Below are 21,309 nucleotides of genomic sequence, written 5' to 3' on the forward strand. Positions count from 1 at the left end.
AATTTACTTTCAACTTCTGAGATAAGTTGCTCCCACAGTATTCTTTGTCCCTATCACTGGCTAACAGTGATCGTTATTTTAGTAGAAATGGTATTAACTTGGATTTCTAAACTGAAAGACTAAATTCTGGGTTCTGTCACTCTAAATGTTTAATGTAGTCATCTAGGTGGCCTCAATGAATATATTTTAGAAATGTGGGCAGAGAAAGTAAGTATTGAGCATTATATTTAGTATCTTGCTTAGATTCCATTCCCTCTTATACTCTCCCAGAAGTCTTGTTATTAATAAGGCTATATTGGAAAGATATATGATAATTAACTTGAATGAAGATTCAAAATAACATCATATTAAACATCTTCATAAATGAGTCCAAAAGCAATCTTCTCACTTGTAAGATACTTTCTACTATGAACAGAAAAGATGACTAGCCAGTCATAGCATCCTATATTGTACTGTCCTTGTTTATTCATTCACAAGATACCTCCTTAAGTATCTAGCACACAGGATGTTTTTCTACTAGCTGAAAATCAATCACAAACAAGATGAAAGTATTTCTACCTCTCAATGAATTTTTACTTGAATGTATTCGTTTACCTACCTAACATAAAGGAAGAGTTTGTTTGAGTTTGTGTTTTGTTTTAAGTAAAATACACCGAGATGGAAAGTGAAGCTTGAACAAAGCTCTGATCTCTGGATGATGTTAAGAATAACTATGACAAATCTGTCGGAAAGAATTACTGGCAGAGAAAACAGCAAGGGGCAAAATGTTGATAGAGGAAAGCAAATTAGCTTTTATATAAAACAGTGGAGCATTAAATGTGAATGGAATGGAAAGAGTCCATGAGTGGTAGAATCGCATCAGAAAGGAGTAGAGTAGTTCTGAGATTTGTGTCTTGACAAGTAACTTGAACATTTGTCTAATATGGTGGAACTGGAGATTTTAAGCAAATGAGTAAATTACCAATAAAAGAAAAACAGACTAGTTAAAATAAAAAGAGAAAAAAATAAAATTATACTGGCCTCTAACCTAAAAGTAATGTACTAAATGCATTGCCTTAGATTTCCAGCAAAAAGAGGACCTAATTAGGAAAATGTAAACAATTTCAGTTTAAAATTATATTTGAGCCCAAAATATCCCTACACAAATTTGCACCATGCTTTTACAGACAGACCAAGTCATTGGTTAATTTCTAACTACAATAATTTAAAAATATTGTACATCTTTACCATGAACAGACCCTGCAAAATTAACATTAATCAAGAAACTTTTGTGACTCAGGAACAGAACAAGTGTGGACAAGCACTAACTTTAGTCTGCAGACTTCCATTAGCAGAAACAAAATACATAATGAAAACCAAAACCTCCCCAATGGAAACACTGGGATGTAGGAGGATATTTTGGAAGCCATAAAAGCAAGAGGTCCTATTCCAAAACTAATCGATAGGAAAAATACAGAGCCAAAAGCAGCATAAGACAAACGCAATTAGAATGAATTTGTTAAAATAATCAACTTTAGAAAAACAACAGTCCATCTATCAGACACACCTTGCTTTACTGTGTTTGCTACATCTGGATCTCCTGTAAAATCTTGGCACACTTCATCAAATTATTGTTACTAACTAATGTTGCTAAGGTTCCTGCCAAATGTCCTTTGGGAACCAGAAGTATAAATCTTTGCTGTCAGAGAGATAGGATTGTGTTTAAAAGGAGAATCAACAACACAAGAATACGCGGTGGTTATCGACACCGAACTGAATGTGCCAACAGTATCCGCATGATTTTTATCAGGACAAGTTCAGTCACCTCTAACTCAGCACCTTGAGTAACTTATGAGAAGATGACAAGTTGTCAGTAAGTATGAAAATGCTCAGGCCATAAGGAACATTTAGCATGGATATCCCAGAAAACAAGACCTCAAAAACGTCATAATAAATGCAAGTGAATAATTCTTGTAATGGTTTAGAGTACTAATTTGACATCTTAAAATATTGGGAGGCTGTGGAGAGTGAGCATTCTGAGAAAGAATTTGAATCAAAAAAGATCTGGTTATAGGATTGAAACCATATTTTCTAAACCTGCTTTGTACCACAAATGATTCAATATTTTCCAAACTTTTTGATCAAATGTGCTTATTTTCCCCATTGGTTTTAAAAAATTAGCAAATGTCACTAGACACACTTGGAATATGATAACGGGGATTTTTCTGCTGCAGAAATGTTGGAAAGCCCCAGGTTTGAAACCATCCCAAACAGATGGCTCCACTCAGCTACCCTCTCCTAGTTACTTCCTCATTACAGAGTACTAACAAGACATATTTATGCGTTTAGAAATCCTTTACAGCACAGAAAACATGTGTTGTTGTTTCGTTAGTCCTACCACGAACTCACTAAACCTTTTCTTGGACACACAACCTCTCTTTAACAGTAGAACCAGAGGGCAAACTTGAGAAGCCCTGACAGCTAGCAGCCTGTCTATCCCTTAGGCTGTGATCCGAGAGTGCGCTGTGCATGACGGGAATAGGCGGCGGGAATTATGGGAAATGTAGTCTGGCGACACCGCCCTGCTCTCCATTCCTGTAATGGCCGCTTTCGGTTAGGTAAGGTACAAACTCCGCTCCCCGGGATTCCAGGATTGATTCTCCGGGTGTACTTAGTTGCACAACGCAACAAATTTGCACCCTCCAAGGGCGAAGGAATTCCAGATCTATATGTCAGATCTTGGAATGAATTTGCTTCTCGGCTTGGTTTCGTTTAGCAATCTCTGTGTGAGAACTAACTTTAAATCTAGTAGTCTCTTTTTAAACGAACTGTTAGGGAGTGTTTTCTGTACTCGTTACCAATTTCTGTCCTTGCTGTTCGTTCCTCACTGACTCTAGCTTCCTCTTTAAAATAGGCTGTGTCACGAGTAACCTCTTAGCCTCAGCATCCGGAAGTTCCAAAGAGAATATTTCACGTTGGATAGAATTTGGATAGAATTTTACATATACCATTGTTTCTCGGTAAGCCTTATTTAAATTCCTTACAACTTCACAGAGTCACGTGTTGTGTCGTTTGACTTTTGCCAGATTTACCTGCATTTTCTAGATAGGAGACATGCTAAGAAAATGTAACTTTTACTTGTCAGGGTATTTTGAGTTTGCAAGTATCTTGTGCATTTCCCCCCTCTCTTTTCTAATGATGTACAGCTAGCCAGTTTCAGTTTGGTCAATGCCTATACTGTTGGAATTTCTATTGAAACTGCCGATGCGAGGGTGTTGTCATGAGATTAACCTGAAATGATTGTCTTTAGTTTTGTCATCTTAAACTGACATCTGAAATGATTCTCAAACTCCAGTCTTTAGAAAAGAATGCTGTGTATATATATTGTCATTTTTAAAAGCAAGGCTTTTATTTTTAACAGTTTCTTTTGTTCCGTGTTTCATTTCTAGGCAGGTTCAGCCGTCCAGATCCTAACATCATGAATTCAGTTTCAACACAATTGATCTTAGTCCTCACTTCGCTGCTTTTGATCCTGCCTGTTGTTGAAGCAGTCGAAGCTGGAGATGCAATCGCACTCTTATTAGGTGTGGTTCTCAGTATTACAGGCATCTGTGCTTGCTTGGGGATATACGCAAGAAAGCGAAACGGACAGATATGACTTTGAAGGACTCTTCTGAATTAGACTTCACCCTGACCATTGTGCTGAAAACCATTGTGCTGTTGAGGCCGAACCCAAGATTTGATCTCTCCCCTTCACAGCCAGAGGGTTACAGTTAGCTGAGAGTTAACACCCTCAGTTAAGACGATGCTTTCCTGTTCTGACTTGTTTCTCCTCTGATGGGAGCAGATGTGGGTGAAGGGAGGCTCTTAACAAAGAGTATGCTAGTAATGTGGCCCATAATTTGTATTTGCTGCTTGGGAAGGGGCCAAAGTGAGAGGGCTTAAGTTTGCATAAGTATTATTTCATACTTTCAAATTGTCAAAGCACATGAAATAGGAAGATGGGAGTGTTTGCCCAGAATCTAGTAAATCTACGTTATAATCACTGCCTCTTGCATTCTGGGGGAATATCTCTCTCTCTCTCTCTCTCTCTCTCTCTCTCTCTCTCTCTCTCTCTCTGTTGGTGGGTTGGGTTGGGTTTTGGATTTAGGTTTTTGTTGTTACTGAGTTTTTTTTAATGCTTCTGTTTTTTTTATCTCCTTAGCTGATATTGTACTTAGATGTTAATAGCCAAAAACTTTTATCTCTGAGAAACAAGTTTAATAAAAATGTACTAAACATATCAAAATAGAGGAAATATTTGTTAAAGAAATAACTTTACACTAATTGAGTATTTTCCTCTTTGTGAGATGTATTGTATCAAATACATAGCCATTATGCCATCAGTTCACCTATTGTTTTGGTCTGCTTATATCTACATGTGAACTAATTATTCATAATCTGAGTGAAGAGGGACTGGTTATGTTACCTTAAAGGATCACAATGGGCAAGAAATGGGCATCTGTAAGATAGAAGAGGCCTCTGATAGAAAATCCACGAATAGGAAAGGAAGTATATTTGATGTGTACACCAGTTAAAAAGGCATTCCCTCTTCGCCCTAGTAATTCCAAGAGTCTCAAAACCAATAGATTACAGAGATTTTTAATTCACATTGTTGGGCCCGGGACAAATATTTTGGTTAGAATTTGTATTTTGAATGTTACTAGTTTCAAGAAAAACTACTCAAACAGTTAGTATACAAGAATCACTTCGGGTCCTTATGTTCCAGAAAAAAAACCTTTAATTCCTAAGTTTCTGTTTGTATTGCATAGTAGTAGAGAAAGTGGGACCTGAGGAGTCATGCTTGGCAAGGATTTTCAGACCTTTATATGATTCTGAAGATTTGGCCAGAATGAAATAGTATGGGTAAGTCAAACTCATCTATGTTTTCAATGAAAGTAGATAATCAAATTGTTCCCCAAAATGCATTCTCTAACCTCTCACTCTCCAGATAACCTTAAAAGCCTTGACTTTTGTCAGGAAGCAGGCTATGGCCGATAAAATTCAGTATGTAGACCCTTTTCCCAAGTGAAGTGATGTGGCCTTCCCGAGAGTTCTGGCTAATATTAAAAACTAGTAACAAATGCTTACATTATAAAGCTGTGGAAAGCAAATGGGTTTATTGGTTTTTGAAGGTATTTCATCTTTTCACCAGAGAAGACACTAACAGTCTTTGTTTGGGTAAATTGGCATTTAATAAAACGTGTCCATGCATGCTAAGGAAGGAAGACACAGGTGGCCTGACAGCTGTCATCTTTTGTCCTCCAGCTCGTTGGAGCAGATTTAGAGAGGCTGTCTTCTCTTCCTTGCCAGTCCCAACTTTTCCTCTGGGATGGGAGAAATCTAATGTAAAGCACATTGTAAGTCACAATCACCTCCAGGTACTATTTTCAGAATATTCAAAATAATACTACAGGAAAACAGTCTTTACTGACAGTGTGTTTCCACAAGTGCTCCAAAGAATGTTTTCGAAAACTGCCATTTTAGATCTTATCCGTAAAAGCAGAAGTAGAGAGAGGGATATGCTTTCTAAAAATAGCTTCACTGGGCCAAGGAGATGACTCAGTGGATAAAGATGCTTCCATTCATTGATGACCTACCTGGGCTGGAACCTCAGTGTCCACACCATGGAAGGAAAGAACCAACTCCCACAGCCGAAAACACCATGACCACCATATGTGTTCCCAACCTCTGACATATACACTAAGTAGTCAGTACTTAATATAATTAAAAGCATCGGGCAGGGGGAGCTTCATTTTTTACTTAGACTATAAGATTTTGCTTAAACACAGAAACATGGGCTGCGGAGATGGCTCCATTGATAACAATGCTTCCTGTACAAGCATGAATATAAAAACCCATATAAAAACCTGGGCAGTAGGACATGGGTAAAATCTCTACCTCAGGGATAAAGACAGGTATGTTCCTGGGACTTCCTGCCCAGCCTTTAGCCACTGCATTGAGCTCCAGACTCAAAGAGAGGCCCTGCTCTCAAAAAAAGAGTCTGACTGAAGAAAAGGTTCAGTGTTCTGTCCTCCATATACACACACTCATATATATATATATATATATATATATATATATATGTCTCATACACACACAAAGTCATGTGGCAGATCTTAACTATCAGCTCCTTTGAGAATCTGATAAGTGTTTTTGATTTTTTTTCCTAACTAAATACACATGCTCACATTTTCAGATTAGTTTCACAAAATTTGCCGAGCTAAAGCCCATCTAGGAATCGACAATTACAATTTTCTGGTTTGCTTGTTCATTTGTTCTCAAGTTCAAATTCTTTCCAATTGCACAGTTCATCCCATTGCTAGGAGAGAGAACACCTCTAGAATTGACAGGTGTCCCTCGGGTGCCTGGCACAGTGTCTGATGTATGATAAATGTTTTGCTAGTTAGAAGAGTTTAGTTTTTAAAAGCAGAAAAAATAAATGAATTTAAGGTCTGTGTCAATATTTTTTTATTTCTGCCTCACAACTTTCAGGGCTTTAATTTTACTCTTCAGAAGGTGGGATGTAACCTGTCTTGGCCTGGCAATCTTAAGCTTATTCTAGATAGGATTTTCTGAGCTTTTAAATTTGGAAGTTTACATTTTCCCCAAAATTTAGGAAACATTTTTCCATTATTTCTTCAAATACTTTCTCAGCCTGACCATTTCTGCTTTTATGTTAGGACTCCAGTGACCGAAAAGTAGATGGTTTGCTGTAAACCTAACAATTAATTAGCCTATTTTTTCTCTTAATCAGATTGTAATTTCTAGTGTTCTAGCCCCAGATTCACTAATTTTACTGTTGTATTTTTTTCACTTAAAAAGTTATCATTCCTTTTTTTTTTTTTTTTTTTTTTTTTTTTTTTTTTTTTTTTTTTTTTTTATCTTCTGTTCAATTGCTAAGAGACAATACATTTGTTTCAAGCATGTCATTGAGTGGTCACTGAAGTACCTTCTTAGTGACTGCTTTGGTATCCATGCCCCATGACACTAACATTTCTGTTATGTGAATAAGTATTTAATGTGCTTAACAGTAACATGACAAATGCTTTAGAAGTAATCACTTAGACCATTTAAGATGAGACATAGAATTTGTTTTGGCCTGGTCAGAACAGTCTAGTTCATGGTCCACCAGGAAAAATGCTTGATTCTCAAATCATTGAAAACCATAAAGACATAAGCAAACTGGGGATGGAGACAGGGTTCACCAACTAAGAGCACTTAACTGTTCTTCAGAGAACCTAGGTTCAAATCCTAGCACCCACATCATGACTCATAGCCATCTGTAATTCTAGTTCCAGGGAGTCCAGTGTCTTCATCCAGCCTCTAAGGTATTATACATGCGTGAGGTACATAGACATTCACACTGGCAAAATACCTGAACACATATTTCTTTTTAAAGAAATATTAAGCAAACTAAAAGTAAATGTCTGTTTCCCATGATGATGAGTAGAATAGAATCTTCTAGTTTGATTGACTACATTTAACATGATTTGCACACCCCAGAGCTCCCAGGAACTAAACCACCAACCAACGAGTACACATGGAGAGACCCATGGCTCCAACTATGTATGTAGCAAAGGATTGCCTTATCTGACATCAATGGGAGGGGAGCCCTTAGTCCTGTGGAGGCTCAATGCCCCAGCATAGGGGAATGCTAGGGCAGTGAGGTGGGAGTTGGGGGGAAGCACCTTCATAGAAACAGGGGGTAGGGGGATGGGATGGGGGGTTCCAGAGGGGAAACCAGAAAGAGGGATAATATTTGAAATGTAAATAAATAAAATAACCAATAAAAATTATACTTTTTTAAAAAAAAATTAAAGATAAATAAAAAAGAAAACAGAATCAAACCTATAAATATTTACAGGATAGTACGTTTAGGTTTTCTAATTTTTAACAATTTCATTTATCTAAATATTTTCTGCAAAAAAAAAAAAGCGTAATTGCTATAAAAATGAGCTACAAATGGCATTCACTTTCTCACTATAAGCTCCAGTGCTCATTTTTGCGGGTATTATTTATGAATGATTGAAAATATTAGTTGGTTCTTCACAATCTGAAAAAGTGTAAAATGTTATAGACAAGAAGGTTAAGCATTTGTAAAGGGCTAATCAGGAAGCACTTTGTTAAACACTGGGATTATAAATACTCTCTTTCACAATGTTAGTCAAGATAATTATGTTCTAGTTAAATGTGCATAAATCATTTAGCAAAAGAACTTAGCATATTCACCAAGAATGGAAACTATATCATACTTTATTTCACGCAATTTCACTCCAGAGCATTTGACACCAATGTCAAACAATTTTATGAGTCTTGGTATAGTATGTGCTCCACTTCTTTGCATAATACTTTAGCAGACACCACTTCTCAAGCCTCAACAGTGAGGTCTTTAGTTTGTTTGTTTGTTTGGTTGGTTGGTTTGGTTTGGTTGGTTGCTTGCCTAAATTACGTCAGAAGTCTCTACAAAGCTTCCTTGTAGCAGGATTTGTGGCTTCATAGTATTTATCTGTAAATACAGTAAGGAATGCTAATGTGCTGGCAGTATTGCAATGACCCATTTTTTGTCAGAAGCAATGAGGATTGGATTCCATCTTCCAACTCCTCATTAACAATAGCAGTTTAGGCTCCATTCTCCCAGGTTCTCACCACCAACTAGGGTGATAAACACTGAAAGATTCTTTATTTCTGAATGTTGCTAGGCCTACGTTAGTTAGTCACTTTGGGGGCTGTTGGCTTTGAGTGGGAGTGTCTGAGCAATGGCTTGTTTTCATTCTTGTCTCTTGAGATAATCCCTAATAAAGTTCATTCAGATCAGAAAAGGAGCTGCCTGACACTACTGAACTGAAGCCAAAAATCTACCAAAGGACTAAACTGCCATTGTGGTATGTGTCAAACTTGGCTAAAACATCTTCCCAGTGGCTAAGACAGACAGTTGATGGGATGAGACACACTTTTGCTCCCTTATTCTAAACACCGTCTATCACTAAATGCTATGCACACACCTTCAAATTTTCCCTAGTATCTGTCCATTTCTATCCCAGTGGTTCTACCCAGTTCAGTTAAGAGCATTATAATGATGTGGATGAGATCAATTGCACCTCCTAGCTGGTCTTCTGACTTCCCATCTTACTCCTCTGCAATGTTGTCCAAGCTCAACTTTAATGAACTTTTCAGAAATGGAGTCTCCATTGCAATGACCATTTGCCAGTGAAGATGTGTGGACAGGGGTATGCCTGTGCTGTGGAACACACTGACACACTACAGCTTCCATGACAAGATGTTTTCTATGCTTTGTTTTGGTTTTTTGTTTTGTTTGGGGCTTTGTTATTGTTTGCTTGTTTGTGTGTGTGTTCTTTTTTTCTTTTGGAGGAGCTTGCAAGGGTGGAGGGTAAATATGAGGGGACTGAGGGATGAGTATAACTGGGGTACATGATGGGAAACTCACAAAGAATCAATCCAGATTAAAAGAAAAAGAAAGAAAAAAAAAAAGACATGGATTCATGGTGTGGGTGCCACACCATGAGATGACAGCAAACACATTCATAGTATTTCTTCCCTCCACAATTAAACCTCACTACAAACATGCCTCACAAACACTCCTATTGATGTTATCTTCTAGATTCTAATCAACAATGAAGATTAGCCATAACACTACATTATGCAATGATTCTTTTGAAACTAATAAATTTATGCTAGTAATATTAAATAACGATATAGTATAACAAAATGGCTGAGACATGGAGATGTACACTTACTATTTCAGAATGTAGGAGACCAAGACAGAAGAATCACAAATTCAAAGCCAAGCTGCCTACCAGGTTGCAAAGTAAATTCTAAGTCATGTGGGGCTAAAGAGGTACCCTCTCTTTAAACACAAACAAAAGAAACCTGTATCTTACCAGCACCCCCGAGAAACAACCATTTTGCACACCAAATTTCATATATATAAGTTAACTAAACCACATTAGAACACACGCATTAGTTTTTCTATGTTTTTTTTTTTTTTTTCACATGAGTCATGGGTAGTTTAACTCAGGCACTATTCCAGGCCATACATTTCCATGCGCCATTGCTTCTTCAAATGCTATTTCTTTAACCATGTTAGTGATTTCTATCATCTTTCTGTCTTGTGTGGGTGTTTCACTAAAACACATATTACTATGTGGCTTACGGTTGGCTCTGCTTAAAACAGAGTAAACTTCTAGTTTATTGTCCATTAAGTCAATTGTGTCTGCCTAGAAGCAGTGACGAGGATATCTAGCTATTGGTTTATGGACATACTCAAGAAAGCCAGTCTGGAATCTCACATATGAGCCTAGCCCTGAACTCTGATGCTCAGCCCTCCACTTCAAGTCAGCAATAGCTTTGAAGGCAGAACGCTCTGTTTACTTCTTCTTTGCAGAGAAGAAAATTAAAAAAAACTTTATTCTCCTTGCTGCCCACATTAGAAGTACTTATTGATTATTTGATATAAGAAATTTGCTTAGTCAATCATTTTTAAATTCCACTTAATATTTTTATTTTATTTTTAATATGTTTTTACTAAAATAAAATTATATACCTTTCCCTCTCCCTTTCTTTTTCCAGGCCTTCCCAAATACTCTCCCTCAAACCCCTCTACTCTCCCTTTCTTCCTTTGATTATTATTACACACATACATACACACACACACATACACACATATAATATGTGTGTGTGTGTTTGTGAGTGTACTAATATATATGCACAATATGCTAAATCCACTGAATACATGATTTCAAGGATGACCTACCTACATAAGACAATCTGTAAATGGGCTCGTCTTCTACACATCTTGGCTGGCATCCTTGTGGTCCCACCCCAGCAATCTGAGCTTTATTCATATCCTTGATGCTTGCTCTGGACAGTTTTCTCCCAAACTGATAGACTGTGGGAGGAGATTAGGTCATGAGGATGTAGATCTTATGAATTTAATTAGTGAACTTATGAGGAGAGGAGATATAGTGTAGCATTCATTTCTTTCCAGTTCCTCTCTATTTCTTCCCTTTTCTTCTCTCCTTACCCTGCCCCCACTTCTCTTCTCTCTGCCATGTAAGAATATACACAAGAAGGCCTCTCCAAACCAGGAAGAGAGTTCTCAAGAGACACCAAATTGGCAGGCATCTTGACCAATTTCTAGTCTAGAGAACTGTAAGAAATAAACTTCTGTTGTTTAAGACAGTCTATAATATTCTGTATAAGCAGCCTAAACTGAATAATATATTTCTATCTCCTATCATTGAGAAGTTCCACCTATCCACCTGTCCTGCCTGCACCATAGCAATACATATAGACCCACGTATACACATGCATACCTTTTTCAATTTGTGTGACAATAACCATACCTAACATTTATTGAGCACTTACCATCTCCAACATTGTATTGCATATTTTATAAATATAATTATCTCTTGCAGTTTCATTATAAACTCATTGCTTACTTACTACTTTACTGCCATAATACCCATATATAAAACTCAAAAAGAGCATCTAATTTTCCCAATACCACATAGCTAGTAAACAGTAGAGAAAAGAGTCAAAGCCAGACTGCTTCCACATCCTATGAATTCTTCTCACAAGATTCAGCCTAAAGAAAGGGAGGAAATCTGTGGTGCTCCCACCACCTAGTTGAGCCTTGTTTTCAAAACTCTTTCCTTGGTCGGGTCCAGACCCACTGTTTACATGCCCACTGCTCAGCCCTCTCTCCTGGGATCTGCTCATTCTGCTGTACATTAATTTAGCTGTTATAGAACTGATGGTAGAAAGACTCTGATTTGAAAAGCATCAAAACTCAAGCTTTCAGGCACTTACTGCATGGAAATTGGCAAAGAAAGCCATACCTAGTACAAAGCATGAGACATTTTATGCCACACAAGGTACTTGAGCACATCTTTGGAAGTATTGATTAGCAAATGATTAACACTGAATAAAATCCAAACAGTTTCTTTCTTTCTCTGTCACAAGGAACAAGCAGCCTAAATGTCGTTCAGATTTCTTTTCTCTAAGTAATGTCTGTATGGGCTTTCTTCTGTAGTTTACTCTGTTGATTACCTTCTTAGAACATTACCTTCCTTTTTCGGCTTTTGACAACTGCATTTACTTTTTATTTATATAACATATCTACTAAGAAACTATGCAGTTTCAGATAACCATACACTTGGGTAAGACTGATGTTATTAAGCAAACAAATATTAGTGCATATTAGTGATGTTAATCAAACATTGTAACTCAGTAGACTGGAGAGATGGCTCAGTGGGTAAGAGAACTGACTGCCCTTCCAAAGATCCTGAGTTCAATTCCCAGCAACCACATAGTGGCTCACAACCATCTATAATGGTATCTGGTGGCTGCTTCTAGGGTGTTTGAAGAGAGCAACAGTGTACTCACATACATAAAATAAATAAACAAATCTTTTTTTTTTAAAAGCATTTTAACTAAAAGAAAGTAATTGATGGTGCTTTACAGAGAAAAGCCAGGGAGGGTATCTGATCAGGGGATACATAAGCAGACATCTAAAGAAAAGAGAAAAATCTGAATTATGTGGCCTACTGAAGGATGGTCACACACAAGCACCTTAATCTCCTCTTCTTACATTGTCTCCCTTGTAGAATTTCTCAATGCTGTCTCGCTGATAGAATGGCCCTAAGGATACACTATGAGCAGACAACATGTAGCCAGCTCTGCCTCACCAAATTTAAATTTTATACTCGCCGCTACTTATAGATGATCCCATGAGAGTGGATGATTGTTAATTCATGCTCAGTTGCTAAAATTAAACTCATCTGTCAACACTGAACGTCTTGTCTGATTTCCTTGTGTGGGTGTGTATGATCATCAATCTCCTAGCTAACCAACCTCAGCTTATTCTAATCCCATATCCAGGCTGATTCTAACCTACACTGGTCCTTTCTCTCTGTAGTTCTTTCCCTTGGTCATTTGTCCTATCATTGTAGTAGTGCTCATGCCTGGACAACTGTTCCCAAGTACAAACATTTTAAAATTATAAAAATCTCTGGCTTTCATCCAGCCAGGACGATAGGGCAGTGCAGGTGGTGGAGGGTGTGTGTGTGTGAATATTGTCATTACATCTTGAATGTGTTATTCTATACCTCAGCTTTATGGATGCCTTCTGAGATGCCAGATCAAACAAAAGAAGATCAACAGAGATGGGTGTCGCCTCCCTCCCCCCCCAGCTCCAGTCCCAATTCCCTCAAAGCAGCTCAGCTCCCCCTCATTTTACATTGGATTTCAGTGTGATCGGTGTAAATGACAAATGTGCCACCACCTCAAAAAAGCTCAGACAGAGACAGAGAGTGAAGCCTGCCAGGTCCTTCTTCTTTGTAAAGTTAAAACCCCGTGAACTCAAGAATATGGCAGTACTACTAGAGAAATTGGCCACTTTAGACTTCTACTTATATGCATCTTTGGTAAATCCTGGAGTTTTGTTACGAATTTGACATAACAATGCAAGAGTTCATTTCCCAGGAGGTAACAGAAATCTGGAAGAGTCCAGGACATCTGTCAGGAAGTCAAATTTTTCTCTAAAACATTACTTCTTCAAGTTATAGGTCTTAGCCTTTTCCTCAAACTAAAGCCAGATGTCAATGAGCCTGCCACATAGCAGCTAATCCAGGAATAGTGGGAGTTTCTAGGCTATGTATCCCCTGAGATTTTTTGTTTGTTTTATCCAATTTTTCAATAGTAAATAAGTAAATACTGTTTAGCACGAATTTACCTGAAGTATGAAAACAGCCAACATGGGTTTCATGGTGCAAAATGTGGACTACACCACGATGAGCTGTAGTTACGAAGGTCTATGTATTAGCTGCTGAGAGAGTGACTTAGGAGGACAGTCTCGGGGCCAGCAGGCTGGCTGGAACCTCTCACCTATGGCTCAGGTCTGATTTTTTTTTTTTAAACTCTGTTCATCTTCTTGACTTGGATGCATCTATATTAAATCTGAAGCAATAGAAATTTGCTTCTTGAAGTCTTCTTATCCTCATACATGCATTAGATGGTGTAGAACTGGCTTAAACATTGGGACTATTGATATGATCTTTGTGAGTTGGAACTGACAACCTGGATTAAGCCAATGAACAGTTTGTATGTTTTCTAACTGATGGCCAGACCAAAAATGTCTTGGTGTTAAAGATCTGAGGTATGGAATTTTAAAAGGCAAAAGTCACAAAGGCTATAATTTACATCAAAGTTAGATGAGGTAGGAATAAAATTGAAATGTTCTTTCTTAGTAGTGTTTAATAATTATTTTGGGCATAGCCTGGCAATTATTTTTTACTTATATATTTCCTATTTGTTTTAGTTTACTTTAACTATTTTGGTTAAAAAATCTGGATCATAGTCAAGGCCATGGATATGTCCAATGTGTTGCCAAGGCAGACATGCTCACTTCAGGGAGAGAAGGCCAAGAACTGTATAAGCAACATGAAATGGAATCAGAACAGAATGACATACTGTCATAATTTCAATACTAATTAAGGAGAATTGTAAATGTTGTAAAAATCCATGCTAAATTTTGAAAACTAAATGAGAAAAGTATCTTTGGTATTTTTGTATTAGTTATATGTTAACATAATAACTTGTTGAATATACTCATTTAAATAAGTATATATTTAAAATTGGTTTTACCTGTTTCTTCTAACATTTTTTTTTACTTGTGCCTTCAGAAAAATTTAAATTACACATATGTTTCATGTCTATGGACATTACTGGTTCATTATGGCATACTTACAGTACACAGATTTAGTGAAAAATAAAACTTGGATCAAGTTTAGGCTGTTAACCACTTCTTTAGGTAAGTAATTTCGCACAATGGGAAGTTTGTACTGCTCTTGTCAACTTCTGTGTGCATATGGTAAAGTGGATTTTCTTATAATTAAATGGAATTATGAAATCAACTTTACAAGGTTTGTGAAAATCAAATAACTTAATAAATGAAAGAACAAAGCCTGTTACTTTATAAGCAACGTATCACTGCAGAAGCTCCTAAACACTAACATGCCTACTATAATTTGAAAATGTTATGAAGACAAAAGTACATACAGCTGACCTAACAATATCAACACATTCCATTTGTTGAGTGTTGATTCTTTGCTCTCACGCTCCCATAAGTGACTTGAGCTACATCTCACTGGTGCTGCCTGGTGAGTCAAGGGAGATATGCAAGAAAAGATCACAAGTCAAAGTATGACTTCTAGTTCACACACAGCACTTTCACACCATTGGCAAAAGATTTACAAATTAAACTTCAAAAATCAGAAACTCTTAAAAACTACTCATCTCTCTCACTTATAGTGAATGAAGAATGATAAGATAAAGTTAGAATATGATGAAATGATGCATTTAAAATTAATTTATGTCACAAAATTAGACAAATATTAGCAAATGTAAATATCAATGTTCTAGCCCTGCCAGAAAAAAAGCATATGTTCATTTGTCCCACCTCTCAGTCTTGAACATGAGTAGGCATGTCTGTTGATATATGTTTCTTTTCCTCCCATTGTAGATTATGTTCAAAGTGAAGGTTTAGAAAAGTGTCATTGTAACTCATATTAATGCCAACTTCAGCCTCAAACTATGTCTATTCACTTACTAAGTATTTAGCTTGGATTCTCAACAAGTTGGACACTGCATAGTTCTAATGTTAACTTAGAGTACTTTACAATATACTTTAGAAATATTTGTACATACTATGAGAATAGATTTTAGCCATAATATCTAGTACAAGTACTGATTAAAACCAAGCCTTTTTTTTTATTTAAAAGTTGGTTTTGTTTTAAAAATAGTTGAAGATTGGCTATGGAAATGGGTGGGAAAGAAAGCCATATAATTCAGAAATTTGCTGAATTTTTTAGAAATGGAAACACTGATTTATTTATGGAACTAAAAGTTTCTTAGTGCTTATCTACTATATGACAGATGTTATTTTAGGTACCAAGAAAAATAAAGACAATCAATATAAAGACCTTATTATTGAGCCTTCATGTATCACACTGTATCACAAATTTTAAAAAAGAATTTAAACGCCCAATATCTGTATAGATGCATACACTTGAGGTTGAGCTTGAGATGCATCCCTTCAGGTTGATTTTTCATAAAACAGTTTGAATATATCTTTGTAATAAAATATTCAGTCTATTCATCAAATGTCAATTTATGCGTGTTCTTCTGCAGTACAGTAATAAGACTCTTCATGAAATCCCAGCAAGCACCTCTCACCTATGTGGTGCCAGATGGCACGAAAACCAAACCATTTATAGAGTGGATTATAATCAGGCTACATACAAAAGTGCTGTCTCTGCAGGATTCCTGGTCTCTCAAGCAAGTGCCAAGAATTTATGCTCTTAATTCCCATTAGAATTTACAGGAATTAACAGTGCATGAATGAGAACAGACACATCCTTAACCGGAAAGGAAAGTCTTGTGCTCCAAGACTTTCATATGCATTTTACAGATATTTTTCATAAGAGTGGTTTAAAATTAAATTTGTGAATTGTTTAAATTGCAAGCATGGGGTAGTGGATTGGACTATTTGATAGCTTGGTTTAAAGGCAAATAAGCGTTATAAAAGGTCAACAGACAAATGCTTCCTGGGCTAAGCTGATAAGTCAACTCATTTAGTTCCTAAACCAACTAGCCAGCATTTTAGGTGCAAAAGAAGTCCACACGTGTAAAAGGGCTTTGTGTAATGCTAAGCAGTGCATACATCCACACACGATGCAGTGCTTACTTCAACTAGTGAACGCCTAGTTGAGAGGGAATGTTATATGCTGGGGTTGGTTTTTTTTTTTTTTTTTTTTTTTTTCAATGATCTATTACCTCCTATACATAAAATGCCAAGAGCCTGATGTTCCCTCAAAAGTAATTTGCTAGTAGCAACTTGGTGCTTACAAAGATTCATGTCTATATACCAGACAAAATAACAGCAGTTCTGGATATGTACGAAACTGGAGAAAAATACCACACTAACTAAAACACCCAGAAAGTCCACATTCAGAATTCTCACAGGAGTACAAACTGTTTACCTGGATCTAGTCCCTTAGCTGCCCCAGATAACTGTTCAGACATCTAACTATGAACTAGTTCAGAAATTGAGACAAGAAGAGCTCTGTTCTACTGTCTTAATTCACATTGACGTATACGAAATCGATAATCAAAAATATATACATGCAGATATACATATATATCATATACACATATATATCATATACATATATACATATATACATACATGTACATATACATACACACATACACATATATATCATATACACATGCAGATATACATATATATCATACACACACACATATATATGTTTTCTCATATATATATATATATATATATATATATATATATATATATATATAAGTTTTCTCTTCAAAGGACCATCCTAAATTTCCATCTTCTACTTTTCCCCCTTTATTGAAAATAGATTCATTTCTCCCCTAATATATCCTGTTTACAGGTTCCCCTTCCTCTCCTCCTCCCTCCCCTCCTATTCAGATTAACCCCCCTCCTCTCTCTCATTAGAAAAGAATAGGGTTCTAAGAGATAACAACAAAATACAACAAAATAAACTTTAATAAAATAAAACAAAACCACAATGAATTTGGACAAGGTGAACCCAAGGAAGAAAAAGACCCCAAAGGAAGGCACTATAATGAGAGTTGCACTCGTTCACACACTCAAAACTTTCACAACTGAAAGCTTTATAACATATACAGATGATCCACCCACCTCCCTCTATAAGCCTGGTGCAGTAAGCCACTCCTCTTCAGCATGGACATCAAAGAGACAATGACTAACTGAGAGAAGCTCAGATTCTAGAGAGCTCATGGACATAACATATTTTGTATTTCAAATCTACACACAAAGCACACTTTTTCCCATAGTTTTCATGTATGCAACAAAATTCCTAATACCCAGTGAGAATGATTAACTTTTAGCTATGCCAGAAAACAGACATTGTAAATCATAGACCCACTGCTGATACAGGATGCTGTGATTCTAGGTCAGGTAAAGAAAAAGACAATCCTAAACAATATTATGCAGCGAAATCTATGCACACACTTTTAGTCATGGGGCCTTTCAAACTGGCCTGCTGCCCTGTTTTCAGATGGAAATACTACTCCAAGCTCCCTTGTTACAAAGATTATAAACCCTATCCTTGGCTCTGGCCTTTGTTCAAACTAAGACAACTTAAAGAGTGATTTGGCTGGCAGATTTTTAATACTATATTTAATTAATAAAATGAATCAGCACTGTTTTATATAAGAGCTTTATGTTTGGCTCAAACTTATGCCTAGTAAAGAAAGGAGATACTTTCCAAAAGAAAAGCAAAACACAAGAAAATATCCTGCCGTTTACCTAAGAGTCATATGATGCTTACAAAGTCTGTATCCAAGTAGCTAATTAAGCAATTTCTGTTTTAACCTCTTTTCCTTCTTGTCCTGTGGATAACTATGAGAAATTAAGAAACAAAAATAGAATAGAAGTTATGATTAAGAGAAAGCCATTACAAAGTTAGCCAAATTTGTCTGCACAGAGGAAAAAAAAAAAACAAATCTCTAACTGGGCAGAGCTCAGAAGGACTGGGGGTCTCAGTGAAATCTACACTAGGTATGTTAAATTTATTTATTTATAGGTAGAAAAAAAGTGTTCTGAGCCAATATTTGATTGGCTCTGGCTCTGGCATTTGCATGGGGGAATTTACCTGTTTGAATGTGGGCTGAGCAGTTGGAAGCTTGTGATTGGCTGAAGCTCATCTTCTGTCATTAGTTGAGACCTGGCATCTAGTTATAATACTAGAGGCTTAGATATCCTTACATATTAAGTAGAGTTGCAGTACACTGTGATACAGAGACAGTATTAGGTCACATTTTCTTAAACAGTCATGATCATTGAAATGTTTTATATTATTGACCTTTTCCTTTCTGTGATGATTTAGTAGACTGCTTTTTTTGTTTTTTAATGTGTTTCTGTTCATTTCCTTACTTTTTAAAAATTCACTGTTGGCCACTAAAAGATTAATAATCATATATAGAAACTCAGGGATAACTATAAATATTTTTTTCTTGTATTCAAACACCAGTTTAGAAACAAAATAGCCAGTCTTATAATCTACACAAGAGACATTGGAAAATGGTATGAAAAATCACTGAATACTAGCAAACAAGAAATCATACAGATGCTTATGTAATAATGTTAAAAAGCAAACTAAACTCTACACTCAGAGTGAACCGTTAACCAAAATAATTTTATATCCAAAATAAATATCTCAATTTTACTCAATTAAGAGAAACATGGAGTCTCTTTGGAGCCTCTGGTGCTGTCCCTTTCATACCCCACAGGGCCCAAAGAATACCCGCTGTGTAATAGGTCAGAAGCATCCATTCAACAGGTATGTACCACTCACTGGGCCAGGTTATTTGGGGGCATAAGGGAAGAAAAATGCCAATACATCTGAGTCGATATCTAGTGAAGTCTTGGCTATTTGTTGATTGAATGAAATTGTGTGCCTCAGAGACTTAGTCTCAACAAAGTCACTTTTGATGCAAAGTGAAGTAGATGAGAGCATAATTTCCCTTTTAACCAATGTTAACAAAACTAAATAGACTCCATATTTATAACGTTTATGAATGGTACTCATACATTTTCAACCAGAGACAAGACTGTCTTGGTGTTATGAAGTTATAACTCTGTAAAGAGAAAATATAAAGTTTAGAAAGTTAAGAGAAATATAAAAGAAAGACTAATCACAAAATCCGAATGCAGGCCTAAGCAATGCCTATGGCGTTCTGAGATCTACAAGCATTGTTCTTTACTTTCAGCACGTTTTAATTATGCCATTTGTCAAAAAACTAAACACCACAGAAGCTCAGGTAATCATAATCTGCTTACATTATCACAGCACTGGTACTTGTAATAACATCCTTAATGAACTGCAAGATTAAAGTAACCTCTAAATAAACAAATGAAAAAGTCTTTATACTTCTAGAGATCTTAAAACTACCTTGCATTTTTATTCCTTGAGAATTTATAATCCATGTAAGATATGTATGACTTTCCATTAACTTGACTATTAAGTTAGCTTTGAATTCCTTAGTCATTTTACCAACATGTGGATTCTCCTTCCAACCAATCCACCATTCCTCTAGACACATGCCCTGTTTATTTTGTTTTTCTTAGCTAAGATTAATTGCCTCAAAAAAGTGGGGTGGAAAAGTACAAACCAATGAGACAACTTTGAGTATAATAATAGAACAAGGGTTTGCTGTAAGCTCTGAAATCGTACCAGGCATTGATAGGGAACCTACATTTGTTCTCTTCATCACAGGACATAAATTAAATAATGTACAATTTAAAGGTTTTCTGGCCTTCTTGAAGAAGATATGCTGTATTTATTTAAATTAGTACTATTTTGTTCATGTATCAACAGAATTCACTAAAACCTCTGTCACTGAGACAGTGCTGTGGTTAACAGAGCAATCATTTTAATCTAACCAATTAAGCTTGTGTCTTTGCTTCTTAATCCACACAGATTTATCTTTCAAAAGTTGCTAACCTTACCACCAGACCAAGGGTATCTTCTCATTCACCCTGGAGTCTAAAGTTCTGAGTCACAGTTTGCATGGATGATAACCACTCTTCATCAACAGATTTTTATCCCAGGCACCCATAACATTAAAGATGCTCATATCCTTCCATTTCTCTAACATACTTAATGTCTCCACCCCCTTTAAGTGCAATGGGAATAAGAGACTCTCTTGACATCTTCCCAGCTGGCAATGCCACCCATCAGTTTAAATTGCCCTACCATCACACCCTCGGTACTTCTTGAATTGGGCTTCACTTTTGGCTGCATAGAAGACAGCAGCATTTGAAATTACTGTCCCCTCCCCCCAAGCATGTCACAATCTATATACTTAAAATAACATATTGCTTTCATTATAGAAACAGTTCCTTCTCTTCATTTTTTACCTCTGCCACCCTCCTTTTTTAACAGTTCTTCTGCCTCACAGTTATTCACTATGAGATTCATCACTGGTTCCTCAGATCAGCCTCCCCACCCCTTCCCTTCTGCTCACTGCGCCTCCTCTGCTTTTCCTTAGAGTAGTGCCATTGCCGGGAATCTGACATTGGCCAAGGACAAAGAAGTGGGCTTCAGGCAGGAAGCTGACATTAGGCTAGAACAAAGAAATAATTTCAGGCAGGAATCTAAATCTTAGGCTAGAACAAAGAAGTAGGCTTCA

At 36.6% G+C, this 21,309-nt stretch overlaps 1 protein-coding gene across 1 annotated transcript; it reads left to right on the forward strand.

The window, feature by feature from the left end:
• Positions 1-2,503: 2,503 nt before the first annotated feature.
• On the forward strand, positions 2,504-4,369 carry Smim30 (small integral membrane protein 30). The gene is made up of 3 exons (XM_034518769.2): positions 2,504-2,597; positions 2,894-2,999; positions 3,429-4,369. The coding sequence occupies exon 3, from the start codon at positions 3,458-3,460 to the stop codon at positions 3,635-3,637; it is 180 nt and encodes a 59-aa protein (XP_034374660.1). The 5' UTR covers positions 2,504-2,597; positions 2,894-2,999; positions 3,429-3,457; the 3' UTR covers positions 3,638-4,369.
• The last annotated feature ends 16,940 nt before the right edge of the window (positions 4,370-21,309 follow it).

The sequence above is a fragment of the Arvicanthis niloticus genome, chromosome 15 (assembly GCF_011762505.2).
Source record: "Arvicanthis niloticus isolate mArvNil1 chromosome 15, mArvNil1.pat.X, whole genome shotgun sequence".
Taxonomy (NCBI): Eukaryota; Metazoa; Chordata; class Mammalia; order Rodentia; family Muridae; genus Arvicanthis; species Arvicanthis niloticus.

What these genes read in the sequence shown, in the direction of transcription:
- Smim30 (XM_034518769.2), top strand. Translation starts at nt 3,458, where the DNA reads ATGAATTCAGTTTCAACACAATTGATCTTAGTCCTCACTTCGCTGCTT.